The sequence below is a fragment of the Apodemus sylvaticus genome, chromosome 19 (genome assembly GCF_947179515.1).
Source record: "Apodemus sylvaticus chromosome 19, mApoSyl1.1, whole genome shotgun sequence".
NCBI lineage: Eukaryota > Metazoa > Chordata > Mammalia > Rodentia > Muridae > Apodemus > Apodemus sylvaticus.
In genome coordinates, this window is record NC_067490.1 from 16,720,530 (window position 1) to 16,738,190 (window position 17,661).

The window sequence follows — 17,661 nt, forward strand, 5'->3', positions numbered from 1 at the left end:
AAAGAAAAAAGGAAAAGTGGACGGTAGTGTGTGAGCTGCAGCAGCCCTGGTGGCTGCTGTCCTGGTGACCGAGGGCCACACAGCCCACTGTGTGCCCGGTGCCTCAACTTCCTCCTGCAGGAAGCTTGCTTGGTGTGAGAATGAGATACTCTGAGCTCTGGACTCTGAATTATTGAGAAGCTGGAACTGAGCAATCCTTCAGGTTTCCCACAGCTAAGTAATTACCCTGTCCTCCCTAAAAGTTCTTTAGATAAGCGCAGGCACTTTCCACCTTTTCTTTTTCCTGACGGCTTGGTGTTATGGTAGATCATCAAAAAACAAACAGGGTGGCTTTGAACTAAGCCCCAAAGGCATTTAGGATTTCTCCATTTTCTTTCTGCCATCTACCTCTCAAAAGCACAGGAGTCACATATTCTCTGAAGCAAATCACGTATGAGTTGGGAACCATGGGTGGTTTTTAACTTCCCCAACACTAAGGAAGGAAGGGGGTCTGATAACATTTAATCTCACAAACCTCAATGTGCAGGAGAACTGCCCGGTGGATATTTTAGATCTGCTGGTGGAAGAGCAGGGATCGCTATCTTTGGAGATCTGCCATTTGTGTGTGACTTGGATCAGTGTGCCAGGCGAGTGGTGAGGGAGGCACAGAAGGTGAGCTGTAGGGTGCTAGCAGCTCTTCAGGGCTGCAGCCTTTGCTGGAATTCAGTGGTTGTCGGCTCTTGCTACTCTGGATTTATCTTGGTTTAGGATATGAAAGATATTTTCACTGGACAATCTAGAGGTTTTTTTTTTCTATCTTAGAGGCCATAATTTCCCTGTAGGATTGCCCTAAAGCAGCAAAGGCATCCTCACTGATGCAGGAAAGGGGAATCTTTGCATGTGCCTCAGCATCCCTGAGGATCCTGTGGTGCTTATACACATTAGCGTGCTGCTTTAGACAGTACTGCCTTCTGGTGGGAGAGAAACCGCATGAACAAGAAGGCAGTGGGCAGTCAGATTCCTAATCCATACCCAGTAGAGGCTGCTTGGTCCTTAGGAACAGATGACAGGCATGCTGTGAAATGCAGGTGACAATATAGGGCCAATCTCGCAGGATCATCAGGCCCAAGGAGTAACTGGCACAATCATTCTAACATCAGAACGCACTGGAGAGGTCTCAGAGCAGAAGGTGGGTGGTGATAGGGCATCGGAGATGAGGTTCCAGCAAGGCCAATCCTGGTTTAGGGCAGTCCTACACACTCAAAGAAGCACCTCTGCCTCTGGTTAAGCACAGCAGACATTCAAGAATTTATATGGAAGCATAGATTGTTGCTGATTTTGTGCTTTAAAATACTAGCTGTCATAATTTGGATATGCTTGGCCCAGGGTGTGGCACTGTTTGGAGGTGTGGCCTTGCTAGAGTGTGTCACTGTAGGCGAGGGCTTTAAGACCCCTATCCTAGCTGCCTGGAAGTCAGTCTACTCATAGCAGCCATCAGATGTAGAACTCTCAGCTCCATTTACATCACGCCTGCCTAACCGTTGTCATGCTTGATGATAATAGACTGAACCTCTGAACCTGTAAGCAAGCCCCAATTAAATGTTGTCCTTATAGGAGTTGGCTTGGTCATGGTGTCTGTTCACAGCAGTAAAACCCTTGTTTTGTGCGCTGGATTACAGAGGGAGGCAGTAAGACTAGCAATGTGAAGAGACACCATGACCAAGGCAACTCTTATAAAGGACAACATTTAACTGGGGCTGGCTCACAGGTTCTGAGGTCCATTATCATTATGGCAAGAAGCACCGCTCCATCCAGGCAGTCATGGTGCTGGAGGAGCTGAGAGTTCTACCTCTTGTTCTGAAGGCAGACAGAAGAAGACTGGCTTCCATGCAGCCAGGAGGAAGGTCTCTCAAAGCCCCACCCACAGTGACACACCCACTCCAACAAGGCCACGCCCACTCCAACAGGGCCACACCTCCTAATAGTGCCACTCCCTGGGCCAAGCATCTTCAAACCACCACACTCAACCATGACATTTTGAAACTGTAAGAAGGATTCTTTTCACTGGGGACTCTGGGCATCTGCATAGTCAGGTCCCCTTGGTGAGGACCTTACACTGTCTTCATTTATCCTTGGTACCTTCCTGGGAATGTGTGTTTCTCAGTTACTGACAAAAAAAGACATTGTGTTGGGTATCATTTGCATTTACTTCCTCCATCTCTCCCTCCCGCTCTCAGAAGTCCACTTTGTTGAACTCTCCCTTCCCTGGCTTGGACTCTTTCCAGGGCTCCTCATTGTCCCTCTCAAGGTCCAGCAGTCGTGAGCACCTGACAAGTGGAAGCGAGTCAGACAACTGGAGAGACCGAAATGGAATAGGCCCCATGAGTCACAGCGATTTCTCGGCACCGATCGGCAGCCCCAAGCGCAAGCAGAACAAATCAAGTGAGCTTGATTTCCAGTTACGCTTGATTTCCGGTTACGCTTTCAGGCATCAGCCTAGACGCCTTTCCTGAGGCAGCTCGCTCCTGAGGAGTGATGTGCTTGGTCTGAGTCACGTGTGGCCCCTTTCCAAAGACTTCCTAGTTCCTCCCTGTGAAGGATGCTCAGTCCCCTCCTCTCAGTGGGTTTTGTACCTGGCCTATACTCTAGTGCTTGCCATCCCAAAATGCCATCATTTCATGTCCCGGCCTACCCTGTCAGATTTGAGTTCTGTGAGTCAGTGACACTTAGAGAATGCGTATTGAGTACCCCGTGCCTCACACTCAGCAGGAGCATGTTCTGTAGACGGCGTGGAGACAATAGCACAAGCGATCGCACACTCATCCGCCTTCACCTATAAAGCACTTAAGTAAGATCCGATCAAAGTAGCACATTGGACAACTGAAGAAAAGCTAACAATTAAAGGTGAAAGTCGGGCTTTTAACTTAAATTTGAAATTTTGGAATGTCGTGCTGTAGCGACATCATTTTCTCCCCGCCCTCCCACGCCTTCCTGACTCCCTCTCTCAGCAGCCATGGGTTTGCCTGTAACTCTTTAGCTACGGGGTTGGGACCTTATGAGATTTCCCCAATGGACTTTGACCTGTCACCTGGTTTTGTCATTATGCATATCTTGTTTGGGCAAGATGGATTACCATAAACAGAGAAATCACCCCAAATATGGGCATTCTGCCCGAGCAGATATGGCTGAGATTGAGGGGGTCTTTTTATCTATAAAAGCACCCACTCTTCCCGGTGGTAGAAACGGGTAGCCAGGCAAAAGACAGCACGATGACCATGAAGTGTGTTGATAATGCCTGTTTATTTAGGGTTCTTGCCAAATTGGGAATTCCAAAAATGTAGCATGGGATACGTGAGGGAATGGTACGTGAGAGCCGTGGGCTGTGTAGCCTGTGCTTGTGGTTAATCAAGGGCTGTGTTGTCAGGTATATCTGAGTTGAAGACCAGCCATGGTATTTACCAAGTCCAACTCAGAAAGAGAGGTCAGGTCAGCTCTTCTCCCCGATAAACCATTTGTAGCTGGAGACTACATCAGCTGCTGTCTGATTCTCTAAGCACCCACAGGGCACTCAGCCCAGAGGCATGCTGCTGGTCCACGCAGGGCTTGAGACTTGGGTGTATTTGCCTTGTAGCCCACTGTACCTTGGCTTTGAATTTCTCTTTCCCTTCAGCTAATATTAGATCCTTATACTGACTGTACTAAGTTGTTGAATTAAAAATTAAGTTAAGATGAGCTTGTGGGTGGAAAAATGGGGTGGGATGGGGATTAGTGGAGCCCAATTGTCTTGCTTTCCCTGGGAAAGTGTAAAAGTGGGAGTGTAAAAAGAGGGCACAGGAACTATCTACAGCTAACACAAACATACCAAAGTTCTGGGCCATCGTAAATATTTTCCACCGGGGGGCTCTATTTTCAAATATGTTTCACCTGGCCCAGGTCTATAGTATATATAATACTGGTCCGGCATTTTAATGGTCACAAAGAACATGGGTGTGGCCACCTTTCCTTTATGGCCTGGGTCTTAGCCTCATTGTCTCTTCCTTCTTAGCAGTCTCTGTTTACACCACTTGCTCAAGCGTAGCTTTTGGCAACACTGCTTTGCTCTCCCGGAGGGTAGGTTCACCATTCGGACTGCAGTTTACACGACCACCCTGTGGTGAGCTTGCACCTGCTTAAGGGCCTTGGTCACTGAAGGGCTCCCAGGATATGGCTTTGTAGCACCCTTTGGTGGAGGAGGCTTCTGACTGACTTCCAAATGGTGATGGCCCAAGTATCTTACTTTTAGATGCTGCTTTGGTATCCCTTCGTATTCTTCCCCAAAGAAAACACTTGTTTTCCAAAGGAAATAAATGCTAAAGAATGACTGGCTGTCCAGATGTTGCGGAATGCTGCTTGGGGGTGGGGGATGGGAGGATGTGATGGTGACTCCAGAAACCCACACAAAGCAGACTCTCTGAGCTTTCCCTGCTACAGAGCCTCAGAGTGACCTGTGTGGATCTGCCTGGTCTGGAAGAGCAACATCTCTCTCTCTCCCTTCCTCCCCCCCTCTCTCTCACTCCCTCCCTCTCTCAGAATCCCTCTATGGACACATCCTTGCTGTGAGAGGATGTGGGTACTCACCAAACACAGGCAGGAGACAAGCAGGGCCAAACCCCTATGCTAAGACCCTCTGAGGTAGTATGCTTGGGTGTCTGGCCTGGTTCTGTGGTCCTTCCCTTGGCCCAGATTGTCCGTTGGTCTGGGAACCAACTATCAAATCATTTCCAGAGCCAAGACAGACTTCTGGAGCTCCTCTGTTAGCAGTCTTCCTGGGGAAGCACATTTGCTCTGTCGTAAATGGAATCCAGACACCTCGGCCTCCCCGTTGCAGATGGGACTCACTCAGGAGATAGCTAATTGGATGGACTTGATGCCCAGATGCATTCTTCAAGGCAATGGAACGCACATGCTGTAAAGCGTTAGACAATTCCTCTGAGTGAGGAGGCACGGGTTGGGGGAGAGAGAGCCACCCTGCTCTCCAAAGCGAGCCTGGACCGGTGATCACTTCCTGTCCCTTTACTATGCCCTTTCCAGCTCTTCCTTTGATTGCCCGTCAAATCTTCTATAATGAGCCAAGGCTCAGGGAAAAACACGGCACATGATTATTAAGTGCAGAGGCCCCCAATACCGACTTTCCGCCTCACGAGTGTAACCGCGGAATGTCAAGAGCCTCCCACCAGCACTAAACAGCATCTCGTTGGTGCAAAGCTCATCCTGTGGTGACATATTACCACGCTTCCCCGGCCTGCACTCTCGTGGCTCAGCCCAACAATGAAATGTGAAATGCTTGGTGATTGAGACTTTTAATTAAACCACCTTCTCTGTGGGCCCTGACTGCCTCTCCTCCTCTTTGCCCTCCAGGAGAGCACTATCTAAGCAGCAGCAACTACATGGATTGCATTTCCTCGCTGACGGGAAGCAACGGCTGCAACCTCAACAGCTGCTTCAAAGGCTCTGACCTCCCAGAGCTTTTCAGCAAGCTGGGCCTGGGGAAATACACCGATGTCTTCCAGCAGCAAGAGGTCGGTCGGCTGGCCTGAGTCTTCCTGGGGCATCTTTGTTTGGGCTGTGGGTGTGATGACCTCCAGAAGGAAGTGGCTCGTTGACCTGTGGCTGCTCTTTCCTTCTTAGCTTTGCTTGAGCTGCTGAGGAAAACGTGGTTTTGTTTCTTATTTGGTATAGCGTGGGAACGCAGAGAAGTACAAGGTGGGGTTTGCAGAAAAGCACCCCAACCATCCTTCGCCATTTTAGCACTGGGGTATGGAGGCAGGAGAATCAGGGTGTACAGCTCCCCTGAGGTCAGCATGGAGTCCTATTCACATCTGTAGTCATAAGCCATATGCACTGGAGCCTGCAGGGCACATCACTGCCTGTTGCCAGTGCTGGTGTTAGTGATGGGGACAGATGGGATCTGAATTCACTGCAGTTATCCTTCTAGTCCTGCAGGCTCCCGTCAAAATAAGAGCCCTGCCCTTGAGCTGTTTTCACTTGCGCTTTGTTGCTGAGGCCACAGGACATGTCCGTGCTATTATACAGCAAATTATGTAGTGTTCCTGAGACAGTCTGCTATGTTCGGTGACTGAGGACTTGATTCTCATGCACCGAATACAACACAATGGAAGATATCATCTTGTGTATACTTTGGTTTCTTCTTCCTTTAACCAAAAGCTAACAAATATTCTTCCCATTGGTATCTTCCTATAATCAAAAGCTAACAAACATTCTGTCCCCTGGACAGATCCATACATATCCTTCTTTCTCATCAGGTCACAAATGTGGTACAATATTTATGTTGTTTTGTTTTAAGCACGGTTGCCAAGAGGCTCAGCTTACCTCGGTGGTATCAAGTTGTGGTCTTAGTCTGTCTCCTGCTAACAATTAACTTTTCTTCATCAGCTCACCAGTTTCTTTATTTGGTGTGTTTGCTTTGGGATTTTGTTATTTGCTGGGTAGGAGTGTTTTCCTGAAAGTATGTATGTATGTCTGTGTACCATGTGTGTGCGGTACCCACAGAAGACAAAGTTGGGCATCAGCTATCCTAGGACGGCAGTTCGAGGCAGTTGTGAGCCACCACACGGGAGCTGGGAACTGAACCAGGGTCCTTTGGTAGAGCAGCCAGTGCTCATAACTGCCAAGCCATTTCTCCAGTCCCCACCACCTGTTTCCTAAATCCTTTGGCCCTCAGGTTGGTGGCACCACCACTGGGATTAGGAAGTAGATGGAGTTAACAAATTGATGCTATAACTGGGTCGATTCCACAGTGGTAAAGCAACGTGTACTTAACAGACTGGCCATAGCTTGTTTCTGTTTTCCACAGATCGATCTTCAGACGTTCCTCACCCTCACAGACCAGGATCTGAAGGAGCTGGGAATCACCACCTTTGGAGCCCGGAGGAAAATGCTCCTGGCAATTTCAGGTGAATATATGTTGAACTCGTATTTTAAAATCTGAAAAGCCCTCTGCCAGGGGTCTCAGCATGTGGGGCAGGTTCTGCCTATCAGCTACTCAGGCCTCTGATACCTCGGTGGATCTGATGCAGTTGGGGCAGGGGAGTTCCTCCTGCCAACACTTAACTAATGCTGAGAACACCCTCCTACCTAAACACGGCCCTGCCCAAAAGTCTGCCTTGGCGATACTGTTTCTTATAATAGAACTCCTCAAAAAGATGTAGCCAAAATTGGCCCATACAGAACATGAGACAGGGTGAACAATTGGATTCTTTTAGCCATTGTGATGCTCAGTTTGTGAGTGATTAATTCTTGATTGGATACTGTGTTCAAACTTGTATGCCCTTGAACGCCAGGGTCATCACCCTGAGAGGAACTGGGCCCTCGTGGTGTTTCTTGGCTGGATTATCAGACTTAATGCCTTAATGATTCTTTTTCAAATGTTTTAGCAGAATTTGAGTCATAGGCGGAAGAAAACTAGTATCAGGCATCCCTAGTCTGCCTCCTGGGCAGGCTGTTGCATAGTCATTTAGCAGGTGCTCTGTATGTCCTCACTGGGGGCCATGCAGGTGACATCAGGACAGTGCACACGTATGTCAGTGCACCTCAAAAGTGTTCATAGAGAGGAGAACAAGAAGTCTTTCTAGCAGTGCTCTTGAATATCCAGTTCATGTATGCCTGCCCTTGAAAAGACAGTATCACTAAATAAAGGTGGAAGCCAGGCTTTCTTTGCTAGGGGACTGTGACTTTGCAGGCTGGGCCTGCCTGTGTGAGGGGAACAGTTGCATCCAGCTGGCGAATATCCTTTCCAGACAGACAGTGTCCGCTAATCAAATTGGAAAATACAATTCAAAAACCTTAGCAATTGGCCATTTCATTTAGCAGCATTACCAGACCCACATGCTGCTAAGAAATCTTTGTCTATGCCTCAGACTTCTCCACAGTAGCATCTGTGCATATAAGCTTCAGGACTCTACACCAGCCTATATTATCAGTGTTCAGGTGGATGTATGATTTCTGATTAGTCTTGAGTTCATCACAGTGTGTGTGAAGGGAACAGTGGGTTCAGGCAGGAGGCTTTGGCTCTACCAGGCCCTCGTCATTGATTCTGGACCAATTTCCAAATCGCTCTTGGTTTTGGCTTGTCATGAATGTGGACTGTGGTGTGGAGATTGTGTGGTTTACCTTCCATTTCCCAGACCTGTCCTTTTCGTGAAATCCATCACCAGGCTTGGCGAAAACAGAAAGCTAGAGAATCGGTCAATGCTCTTAGTGGGCTGTTCCAAACCCTTGTCTGTTCCTTTGGCCGTCTTAGTAATAAGATCGCTTTATTCACCGTGATTCCAAAGAGCCTCACCGTGGGGCATTATTCTTAAGACTCTTGAGTTAGATACTCCCACAGTCTTTCTCTGATTTTCAAGTGAAACAGGGGTGCAGCTTGGTATTTGTCTAAGTCATACGCTTATGGATACAGGCCAGCCCTTCTATACAGAGATCTATCTATCCCTGCACCCACCTCAGAGGGCGACTCCCAAACACTTCACAGGTGGTAGGTGGTCCTCAGGAATCTCTCCTCTGGCATATAGCAGTGCCCCTCAGTCTAGGTTTGGGAGAATGTGGGGTAAGACAGATGAGGTTTTGAATCCTTTATTTTTTCTAATTGCTCACTGTCTTAGGGTTTCCATTGCTGTGAACAGACACCATGACCAAGGCAACTCTTATAAAGGACATCATTTAATTGGGGCTGGCTTACAGGTTCAGAGGGTCAGTCCATTATCATCAAGGCAGGAGCACAGCAGCATCCAGGTAGACATGGGGCTAGAGGAGCCGAAAGTTCTAGATCTTGATCCAAAGGCAGACAGAAGACCGTCTTCCATGTGGAGGATCTCAAAGTCCACTTCCATAGTGCCACCCCACCCCACCCCACCCCACCCCTCAGCCAAGCATGTACCACCCACCACTTCCACTTTAGCGTATTCTTCTGAGGTCAGTGTGTGTGTTTTGGAGAATGCCTCTCCTGGTGGGCTCACAGGTTCCCTTGCCTTCAAAAAGGCAATTAGGTGCTGAGGGACTGCTCTGCACATCACGGGGTCTTTGATCACACTTGAGGGTGGTTTGCCTTTACTATGCTGAATGCATGAGTCCCTTTCTCTGCAAGTCGCAATGTTGTCATTAAGAAAGGCTTCATTGAAAAGATGCCTTTCCCTGGTAACAAAGATACAACCCCCAAGCATTCTATCCCAGATGGATGTAGGATGGCGGGGCAGTCCAGAGTCATCCTTGTCTTCTGGTTAGATGATTCGCACAAGACTCCTTTGCAGAACTGGGCAAACTGTTAAATTTGTCTTGGGAGCTGTTCTTCTAAAACTGTAGGAAATGAACTTGAGAGGTAGAGAGGCATCCGAGAATAGATCTGATTTCTTTTTTTTTTTTCTTTTAAATCAGAAGGCTCTGAGACGAGTAACTGGTTAGCTAGCCAGACAGACTCAGTGAGAGGCACGCTAGCATCCTGTTAACAGGCCTTCCACCACAGCCTCAGGTAGATCTAACGTCTCCCGACCTATTCTTTTAGTCTGTGACTCTGTTCAGATCCGCAACAAGATCCTGAGAGCTGCCAGGATTGTGTGAACCTTGGAATTTCAAAGAAAAAAGGTTGGTATTTTGAAAAAAAAAAAAACCAAAACTATCCCTTTAGGGTTTCTGAGACAAAAGAATTGACTAGAGAGAAGAGGTTCTGTTTTTTGTTTCTTTTAAAATATTGAAAATAACTAAGACCTTAAAATATTGTCAGTAGGACAACCTTACTGAGGCAGGTTTGTTTTGTTTTCTGAGCCTCACATGTGTTTGCTCTTTTAGAAACTACACTCTGTGGACGGCCAGATATCCCGCTCCACCCCCCAATAATTGTTGTGATCTTTTAAAAACAGCTGAAAATGGCTTCCTCGGCCCCATTATTTTTACGTGCTCCGTGTGCATGCTCCTCTGCTGGGGAAGAGTGTTCAGCCTTTCCCTTACCCTTACTTCTCTATAATATGGGAACAAACTCCCAAGTTCCTACCTCAGCCCTGTGAGAAAGACGGAGACCAAAGGCGGTCTTCTCTTCGTTTGCCTTCAGGCACCTACAGTCCCATCTTGGTTCTCAATTTTGAAGTTCTTGTGTCGAGGGGCTTTAAAATACAAATCATTCAGCATCTTAGAAGGAATGCCAGGATTTGTAGTTGGCATGGAAACAGCAAGTCATGTCCCATGTGCCCGTGTGTGCCCTGCTCCTAGAGATGCCTTACCTCTACACAGATTTCAAACGATTCTTACAGTTCATGGATGGATTGGGTATACTGCGGTACAAACTAAGGCTCTGTCACTGGCCATACTTAAGTGGTGACGCCTCTGGTGGCATTTCCCACGACCACGGGGCCTTAGTTATCTATCTATGGTCAGGAAACCCAGTGTTCACTTGACCCTTGCATCAGACATGTGGGAACTCAGCTCTGCACTGCATTGGTGTGCCAACAAGGGGGGATACCAACCTCTGAAAAACCCATTTTCTTATCTATAAAGTAGAGAATGCTCGTGTTATCCACCCCTTGGGGAAGACTTGATCAAAGTGAAGTAATTCTAAGGTCATCTGTCATCATTTCTAATGCTACGATATTATCCTTTTCTCTAAGAAGAGTGTGTTAGCAAAGAAAGGTATCTCCAAGGCTGACTTGATCCTTACGGGGCAGACATTTACAATCTGAAAACAGAGGAACTGTTAGAGTGTGTGGAATACCTTCCAGTACTCAGCAGATAGGAGTATGGCTGACTGGTGGTCCGTACCCTCCCGGCTCATCAGAGTCCATTGTTCATTCATCTGAAGACCTGACCAAGCTCCCCTGGCTCAGGGTGTGACTGCAGAATTCCAAAGATGATGCATATAGAGGGGATAGTATGAAACGGAGCCCTGTGCAAATATGAGGGGTTGAATCTCCCGCCCAAGTCCACTGAACACAGACGACTTCCAGCAAGTCCGTTTTACACCTTCCTGATTATTGAAAGTTGGGCAAATTGGAGAGATTTTTACATTTGGTGCTTATGAGAAATTCTAAGTTCCCATCTCATAGTTCCCCTGGCATGTCTTCCCAGAATGTTTTCTGGTAACGCCAGGGTCTATCGAACGAGGTGGATGCATACTCACATATCTCCTGCAACTGATTAGCTGTTTTGCCTTCCTGTTTGCTTCCGTACCGCCATGTGAAAATCATCAGATATGTTTCCTAAGAACTCGGGATCCTTTGGAATCAAAGAAAGATATTTTTATTTTTCCCTGTCAGTTTAGAGTTCCATATTGTTTTGAAGTGTTCATTTTCTAAGCGGGTGAGATTGTTACTACGTTGATGTTTTTGTTCAGAGCTCTTCTTTGCAGATAACTTGCTCCCATTTGGGAAGCACAGGTTTGGTACATTGCTGTGATTATTGGATGGTGGCTTAATTCTCTCCTGGACAGCCTTCTGGTGTGGGAGTCCCTCTCCATGTCTGACTTGCCTTCATGTTTTCTGTGTTTGACATGGAGAGTGTGTATGTGTGTGTGATTTATCTTCTCATGCTAAAACTATACAAGTGCCTCCATGCCTTTGACGACATTTGGCCTAGCAAAACTGTTTAAGATGGCTTAGGGATTTCTGAGCATGACATTTCCCTGGGTTTTATAAATGATAGCAAACACTGTTTGCCCTGCTTTCCTGGGGGGGGCAGTAAGTACCTCTCACACAGCAGGCTGTGTGATGTTCAGAAATGCGCTCTTTCAACTAGAATGTCTACCTTCTGCCACCGACAGGGCTTTCCCCACAAAACCCACTCCCACCATCCTCTGAGCTCTGATATTCATTGTCTTTAGGCAGAGCACCTTTCCTTCCACTGACCTGCTAACAGCCGGCTCTTTCTCTCTCTCTCCTCCCAGAACTAAGTAAAAACCGAAGAAAACTTTTTGAACCACCAAATGCATCGTGCACCTCCTTCCTGGAAGGCGGAGCCAGTGGGAGGCTGCCCCGCCAGTATCATTCAGACATCGCCAGCGTCAGTGGCCGCTGGTAGCGCTACTTTCTGGACATGCACCTGCTATCTGCAAAGGTGGACACGATCTGTGGACAGTCTTCACTGCGCTCGTCCGTCCTTGCACTCTGGGTGTCTGGTATCAAGACCAAAGTGTTGAATTCGTCATACCCTTACATCATGGCAAAAAAGAAAGAAAGAAAGAAAGAAAGAAAGAAAGAAAGAAAGAAAGAAAGAAAGAAAGAAAGAAAGAAAGAAAGAAAGAAAGAAAGAAAGAAAGAAAGAAAGAAAACAAGAAAACAAGAAAACAAGAAAACAAGAAAACAAGAAAACAAGAGAAGTGTCTCATGTTGCCGTAAAAGCACCAAAGGGAAAATGCATTTAAAAAAAAAAAAAACTGGCAACTGGACAGGATTTGCAAAATGAGGGTAGGGCTTTGTTTCTATTTACCTATATTACATATGCACTGATTTTTTTTTATTAGTACCTAAAATGAAGGAGAGTTTTGACATCTGGGATGCCAGAAAACTTAGAAGTTATTTTTGTTGGCTTGAACTGTTTTGGTGTTTGGGGATTTGAAAACAAAATAATAATCAAGGTATAATTTTCTGCTTTAAAATAATGACTGAGGTCTTCCAGCACTTTACACGGTCTAGTTGCCCCTCCTGTGGAATCTTGTCTCTCATCTCCATGTTTCTGGTATTGGTACACCTTTTTTTTTTCTCTCTTCTGGTTCCATCACATGTTTATTTGAAATGGTACTGGACCTTAAGGAGTTCCCATGCATTATTTTCTGTGCTGTTGGGAAATGTGGACCATTGGCTCTGGACCAAATTCAGTTCATTTGTGTCAACATCTTAGGAACTCATGGTCACGACTGCCGTCCACTGGCCAGGTACAAAAGACAGGCCAAGTGGACTTTGCAATACTAAATCTCCGCAGTTGGCATAGTTAGCTGCTGTCCGTATTGCTAAACTTCAATGGCTGTCTGAAGGCCAAGGGGGCTGGTCTTTTAGTATACTGCCACGAAAGGACATTTATTTATATCAAACTTTTATTTTTAGATATTATAAGCATACAGTAGATAACTGATGAGATTGATATTTTCTAGAGATTTATGGTAGAGATTGAGCTGCATTCATAACTGGAGCCCTAGGTTGTCACTTTATTTAAAAAAGACAAGCAACCATTTGACGAGACAGCATTGCTGCCATTATGGAGAGAAGAGGCCCCGCCTCCTTACCCAGTAGCTCCGCCCCCTGTGGGTCATGGGTCTTTTTCCAAAGTGCCTTTGTCTGCTTAGAGTCAACTTGGATCAGTTGGAAACATAGACAGGGTTCTGGGGGACAACTTATCCAAGAGCTGAATTCTGGAGGGGGAGGGGGAACAAAAAGGCTTTTTATTGTTACAATCTTATACTGTGAAAGTCCAAGAGATCAACAAACGTTATTTCCTCTCTTTGCAAACAATACAAAGGTTTTCAGTCCAATGAAGAAAACCACTCAAGTGCCTTTCTCTCTTCAGAGCTATAGTCTTACCAAATGTATTCAGTTTTTTAGGGGGGGAGGGGACTTTTCCCATAGGGCATGTTGTCAGTTACCTTTGGTGATGTTTATGTTAATATGTTAAGGCTTTCTGTGTGACATAAACCCCTCCCTCCTGTTCCTGATAGAGAAGAGGTGGAGGAGCATGCGCACAGCTGGGTGCCTGTACAAACTTGTAGGAAAACACTTGCCTAGTGTTTTCTTCTGAGGCTAGTTCTGGTCACTAAAGAACCGAAGGGATTTTGACACATAGAAAAAAGCTTTCACTTTGAACACCTGGAAGCACAGACAGTGACAACGAGCTTGCCACAGCGGTAACATCTACCTGGCATCAATCTCAGCCTGACCGAATAAGGATACAGATTTGAGTCATCCCTTGGCCCATCATGGTGTGCCCATCCCCTGCCCATGTGCTCACATGATTGCCCGAGGCTCATCACATATCCGGCTGTGATATCACATATCACAGTCCCCCTTGGAGGATGACTCAGTTCTCCAAATTATGTTTAGTTCTTTAATTAAAAGAAAAACTCATTGGGAGCTCAGTTCTGCCATGCATTTGCTAAAGGGAGGAGAGGAACCAAATACCCAATACTTAGCTGGTGTTGGTTGTATACACAGTGCTTTGATTTTACTCCAAAGGGAAGCTGTCTACTCCAACTTGATTAGATAGGGAGGCTAAGAAATAATTTAAAACACTGGAAGGTTTTTCTCCCTTTCTCTTGATGCAGCGAAGGGAATATGGCACCAGGGCCTACAGAGTTGTTGTTCTTTGCCACGCACGGAATATTTGGGTTGCTCGAAGTAATGTTAACTTGTAGCCAGCCCGGCTGTTCTCATGATTGGTGATCTGTAAATATGGAGCAGACCTGTATTTCGTGGGGGAGGGGGGGTCCTTGTCCTTTTTTTTTATCACTTTTTAAAAACCCGTGAGATGGGGATCAGCATTCAAAGTGGGGACATTTTTTCTAAGGTAATCGTTACATGAAAAATAAATTTATATAACCCCTTTGTATCGCTTTCTATATGGGATGTGTCTCTTTTCTTTAAAACCTTTCCACATATGCGCCACACCTGTCTCTGTCTCCAGCAGAGAGAGTGTGAATGTGCCCTCAGCAGAGTTGAGTCTCCATCTCCTTTCCCCTCACCATCAACAGGAAGCTAATGGTCTTTATTTCAGCCAGTGGATTTGAGGGTAGCAACTGGTCCTTTTCCTCTGTCACCAGCCATCAGTATGCACAGGAAGAGTAACAATAGAGTAGGTGTGGTGTTCTTGTATGACTGGAACCTTACTAATGGCTCCGTGAACAAACCACCACCCATTCCTTTTTGATGCATATAGAATTTCTTATATAGGCTATGTATGTGGCATCCCATAGCCAGGACCCAGTAGTGAATGAAACAGAACCCCTTGGGCTGGCAAGATGGCTCGCTGGGTAAAGGTGCCTGCAGCCAAGCCTTATGACCTGAGTTCAATTCTATAGCTGACCCCTACAGGTTATCATTTGACCACTACATTCAAGTGCTATGGCATGTGTGCTCTCCCCCACTAAATAAGTGGGTGGATGGGTGGGTGGGTGGATGGGTGGGTGGATGGGTGGGTGGATGGGTGGATGAGTGGATAGATGGGTGGATGGATGGGTGGGTGGGTGGGTGGATGAGTGGATAGATGGGTGGGTGGATGAGTGGATGGATGGGTGGGTGGATGGATGGGTGGGTGGGTGGGTGGATGGGTGGATGAGTGGATGGATGGGTGGGTGGATGGGTGGATGAGTGGATGGATGGGTGGGTGGATGGGTGGATGAGTGGATGGATGGGTGGGTGGATGGATGGATGAGTGGATAGATGGGTGGGTGGATAAGTGGATGGATGGGTGGGTGGATGGGTGGATGAGTGGATGGATGGGTGGGTGGATGGATGGATGAGTGGATAGATGGGTGGGTGGATAAGTGGATAGATGGGTGGGTGGATAAGTGGATGGATGGGTGGGTGGATGGATGGGTGGGTGGGTGGGTGGATGGGTGGGTGGATGGGTGGATGAGTGGATAGATGGGTGGGTGGATAAGTGGATGGATGGGTGGGTGGATGGATGGGTGGGTGGGTGGGTGGATGAGTGGATGGATGGGTGGGTGGATGAGTGGATGGATGGTTGGGTAGATGGGTGGGTGGATGGGTGGATGAGTGGATAGATGGGTGGGTGGATGAGTGGATGGATGGGTGGGTGGATGGATGGGTGGGTGGGTGGATGAGTGGATGGATGGTTGGGTAGATGGGTAGGTGGATAGATGGATGGGTGTGGGTGAGTAGGTGGATGGATGGGTAGGTGGATGGGTGGGTAGGTGGTATGTTAAAAAAAAAGAATGAAACACATCCCCATGTCCTCCATAAGCTGACATTCTGAATGGAAAAATGGAGCATAGTTTCAGGTTGAATCACTTGACATTGCCTGGAGAGATCCAAACGCTTCTTTATTCCAGACGAAGAAGGTGCCAACAGACCAAAAAGGACTGCAGCTAAGTCCAGCCTGTTGAACCAATGAGGTCACTGGGGCTACTGACAGGAACATGTGTGATTCAAGGACAGCTTCATCACTAGTGAGCACCGCCCACAGCACAGCTAGCTCATGAGCAGCTACACCACTGAATAGGTCTCAGCCCCAGACAACGGTGATCTCTCATGTGCTTTAGCTGCCCTAAGACACTGAACAGCAGCGCAGAATGGAACGGTGATCGGTGTCTCCCCATCACACAGACATCAGCTGCTAACTACGCTGCTCTCCTTCTTTTGCCAAGTCTTCTGGGGGACATCATGGCTAGTCTGTTTCATGATGGATGACGGTCCTATCACCCTAGAGCAAACCCTCCCTTACAACACCATGGAACATCTCTACCTTTCCACACGAGCCTCTGCAAGTGCCCAAGGGGGGGGGGGAGCTTTCTGAAGCTATGTAGAAATAAAAATTTTAATAAAAACATTGAGGGTGTCTATTGCTTCAGAACACACCCTTGTCAATGATTTGTTCACAATTTCCCTCCCCCTTCCAGTTGGGCACTTTTAATTATATTCACATAAGGAGGGTGTGACTGAAGGGTTGTGACACCCCTCTGAGTTATGCTGTGACAACATTAGGGACCCTAATTTTCTCAAACTGTGCTCTGGGTTACATCATGGTGTGTGGAAGTCAAGTTTACAATAATATGACTTTGCTATCACAGTGGATGCTCGAAGCATGCTGTGATACTTGGGACTTAATTCCAGATGTGTAGATGGTAGACTGTGGGCTATTTAGATCTCTCAGGATGAAACTGTTCTCCGAGAAATGTATCCCAACTTGAGTGCTCATTGTCATAAGCACTGTTACATTCTGTCACCTCTCTGTCATATTCTGATGTGTGGGAATGCATTTAACTTAATAAGATGGTCTTTATTATGCAATGTGCTGTCTGATTTTAGGCTTTGATTCTCCTACCAACCTGCTCTGGGTAAGCCAGCTTCCTTTCTGAAAACAGCCTTTAGGATGACACCCAGTAACCTAGCCATGAGATGAAGACACTGTGTGTCAAGTCTGAGAAGAATGAAGTTAGATGGTGCCTCTAGAGCACGAGATGACTCTCTAATACATATCTTTGTGGTGTTACTGATGGGACAAAAGGATACTTGTCAGTCTAGGCACAGGGTACTGGGCAAACAGCAAGTCCACAATAGCTCGCCATTGTTACTAAGTAGCCTTTCTTTTTAGTAAATGTTCCTTTCTTTCCCTTCATGGAAACTTGCCATGTTCACCTGCCTCAGTCAGGAGAAGACGACTACATCTGCCTGGATGTTGGGGGAGAAACAGAAACTCACTCAAGCACTGTGAGGGTTAACTTTATCTGCCTCGTTAGATAAAGTTCCAGGCATTAATGAGAGGCACGTCCTATGTATCACCGGGGGCATTTTCAGAGAAGACATACTGAGACAAGAAGACCCACCCCAACTGTAAATGCCATCCCGGGAGTTGGAAGCCCAAGGTGACTTAAGCTAAAAGCCAGGCTCTCGCCCCTTTCTCTGCTTCCTGGTCCACTGAGCTATGAGCAAGCTACCAAGGGCCATCACCCAACATCTACGGTTCCTGCTTCACCCC

The 17,661-nt window shown here is 46.9% G+C and overlaps 1 protein-coding gene across 3 annotated transcripts in view; it reads left to right on the top strand.

Annotated features, from left to right (window-relative positions):
- Positions 1–12,199, top strand: part of Bicc1 (BicC family RNA binding protein 1) — a 227,704-nt gene extending 215,505 nt beyond the window's left edge. For 2 of the 3 annotated variants that reach the window (XM_052163406.1, XM_052163408.1), the window contains exons 18-21: positions 2,265–2,421; positions 5,377–5,537; positions 6,833–6,932; positions 11,903–12,199. In XM_052163406.1, the coding sequence (XP_052019366.1) occupies positions 2,265–2,421; positions 5,377–5,537; positions 6,833–6,932; positions 11,903–12,036 (552 nt within the window). In that variant the 3' untranslated portion in view covers positions 12,037–12,199. Of the gene's footprint in view, positions 1–2,264; positions 2,422–5,376; positions 5,538–6,832; positions 6,933–9,535; positions 9,616–11,902 lie in introns of all 3 variants that reach the window. The other variant, XM_052163409.1, reaches the window with a different exon arrangement.
- Positions 12,200–17,661: the final 5,462 nt, after the last annotated feature.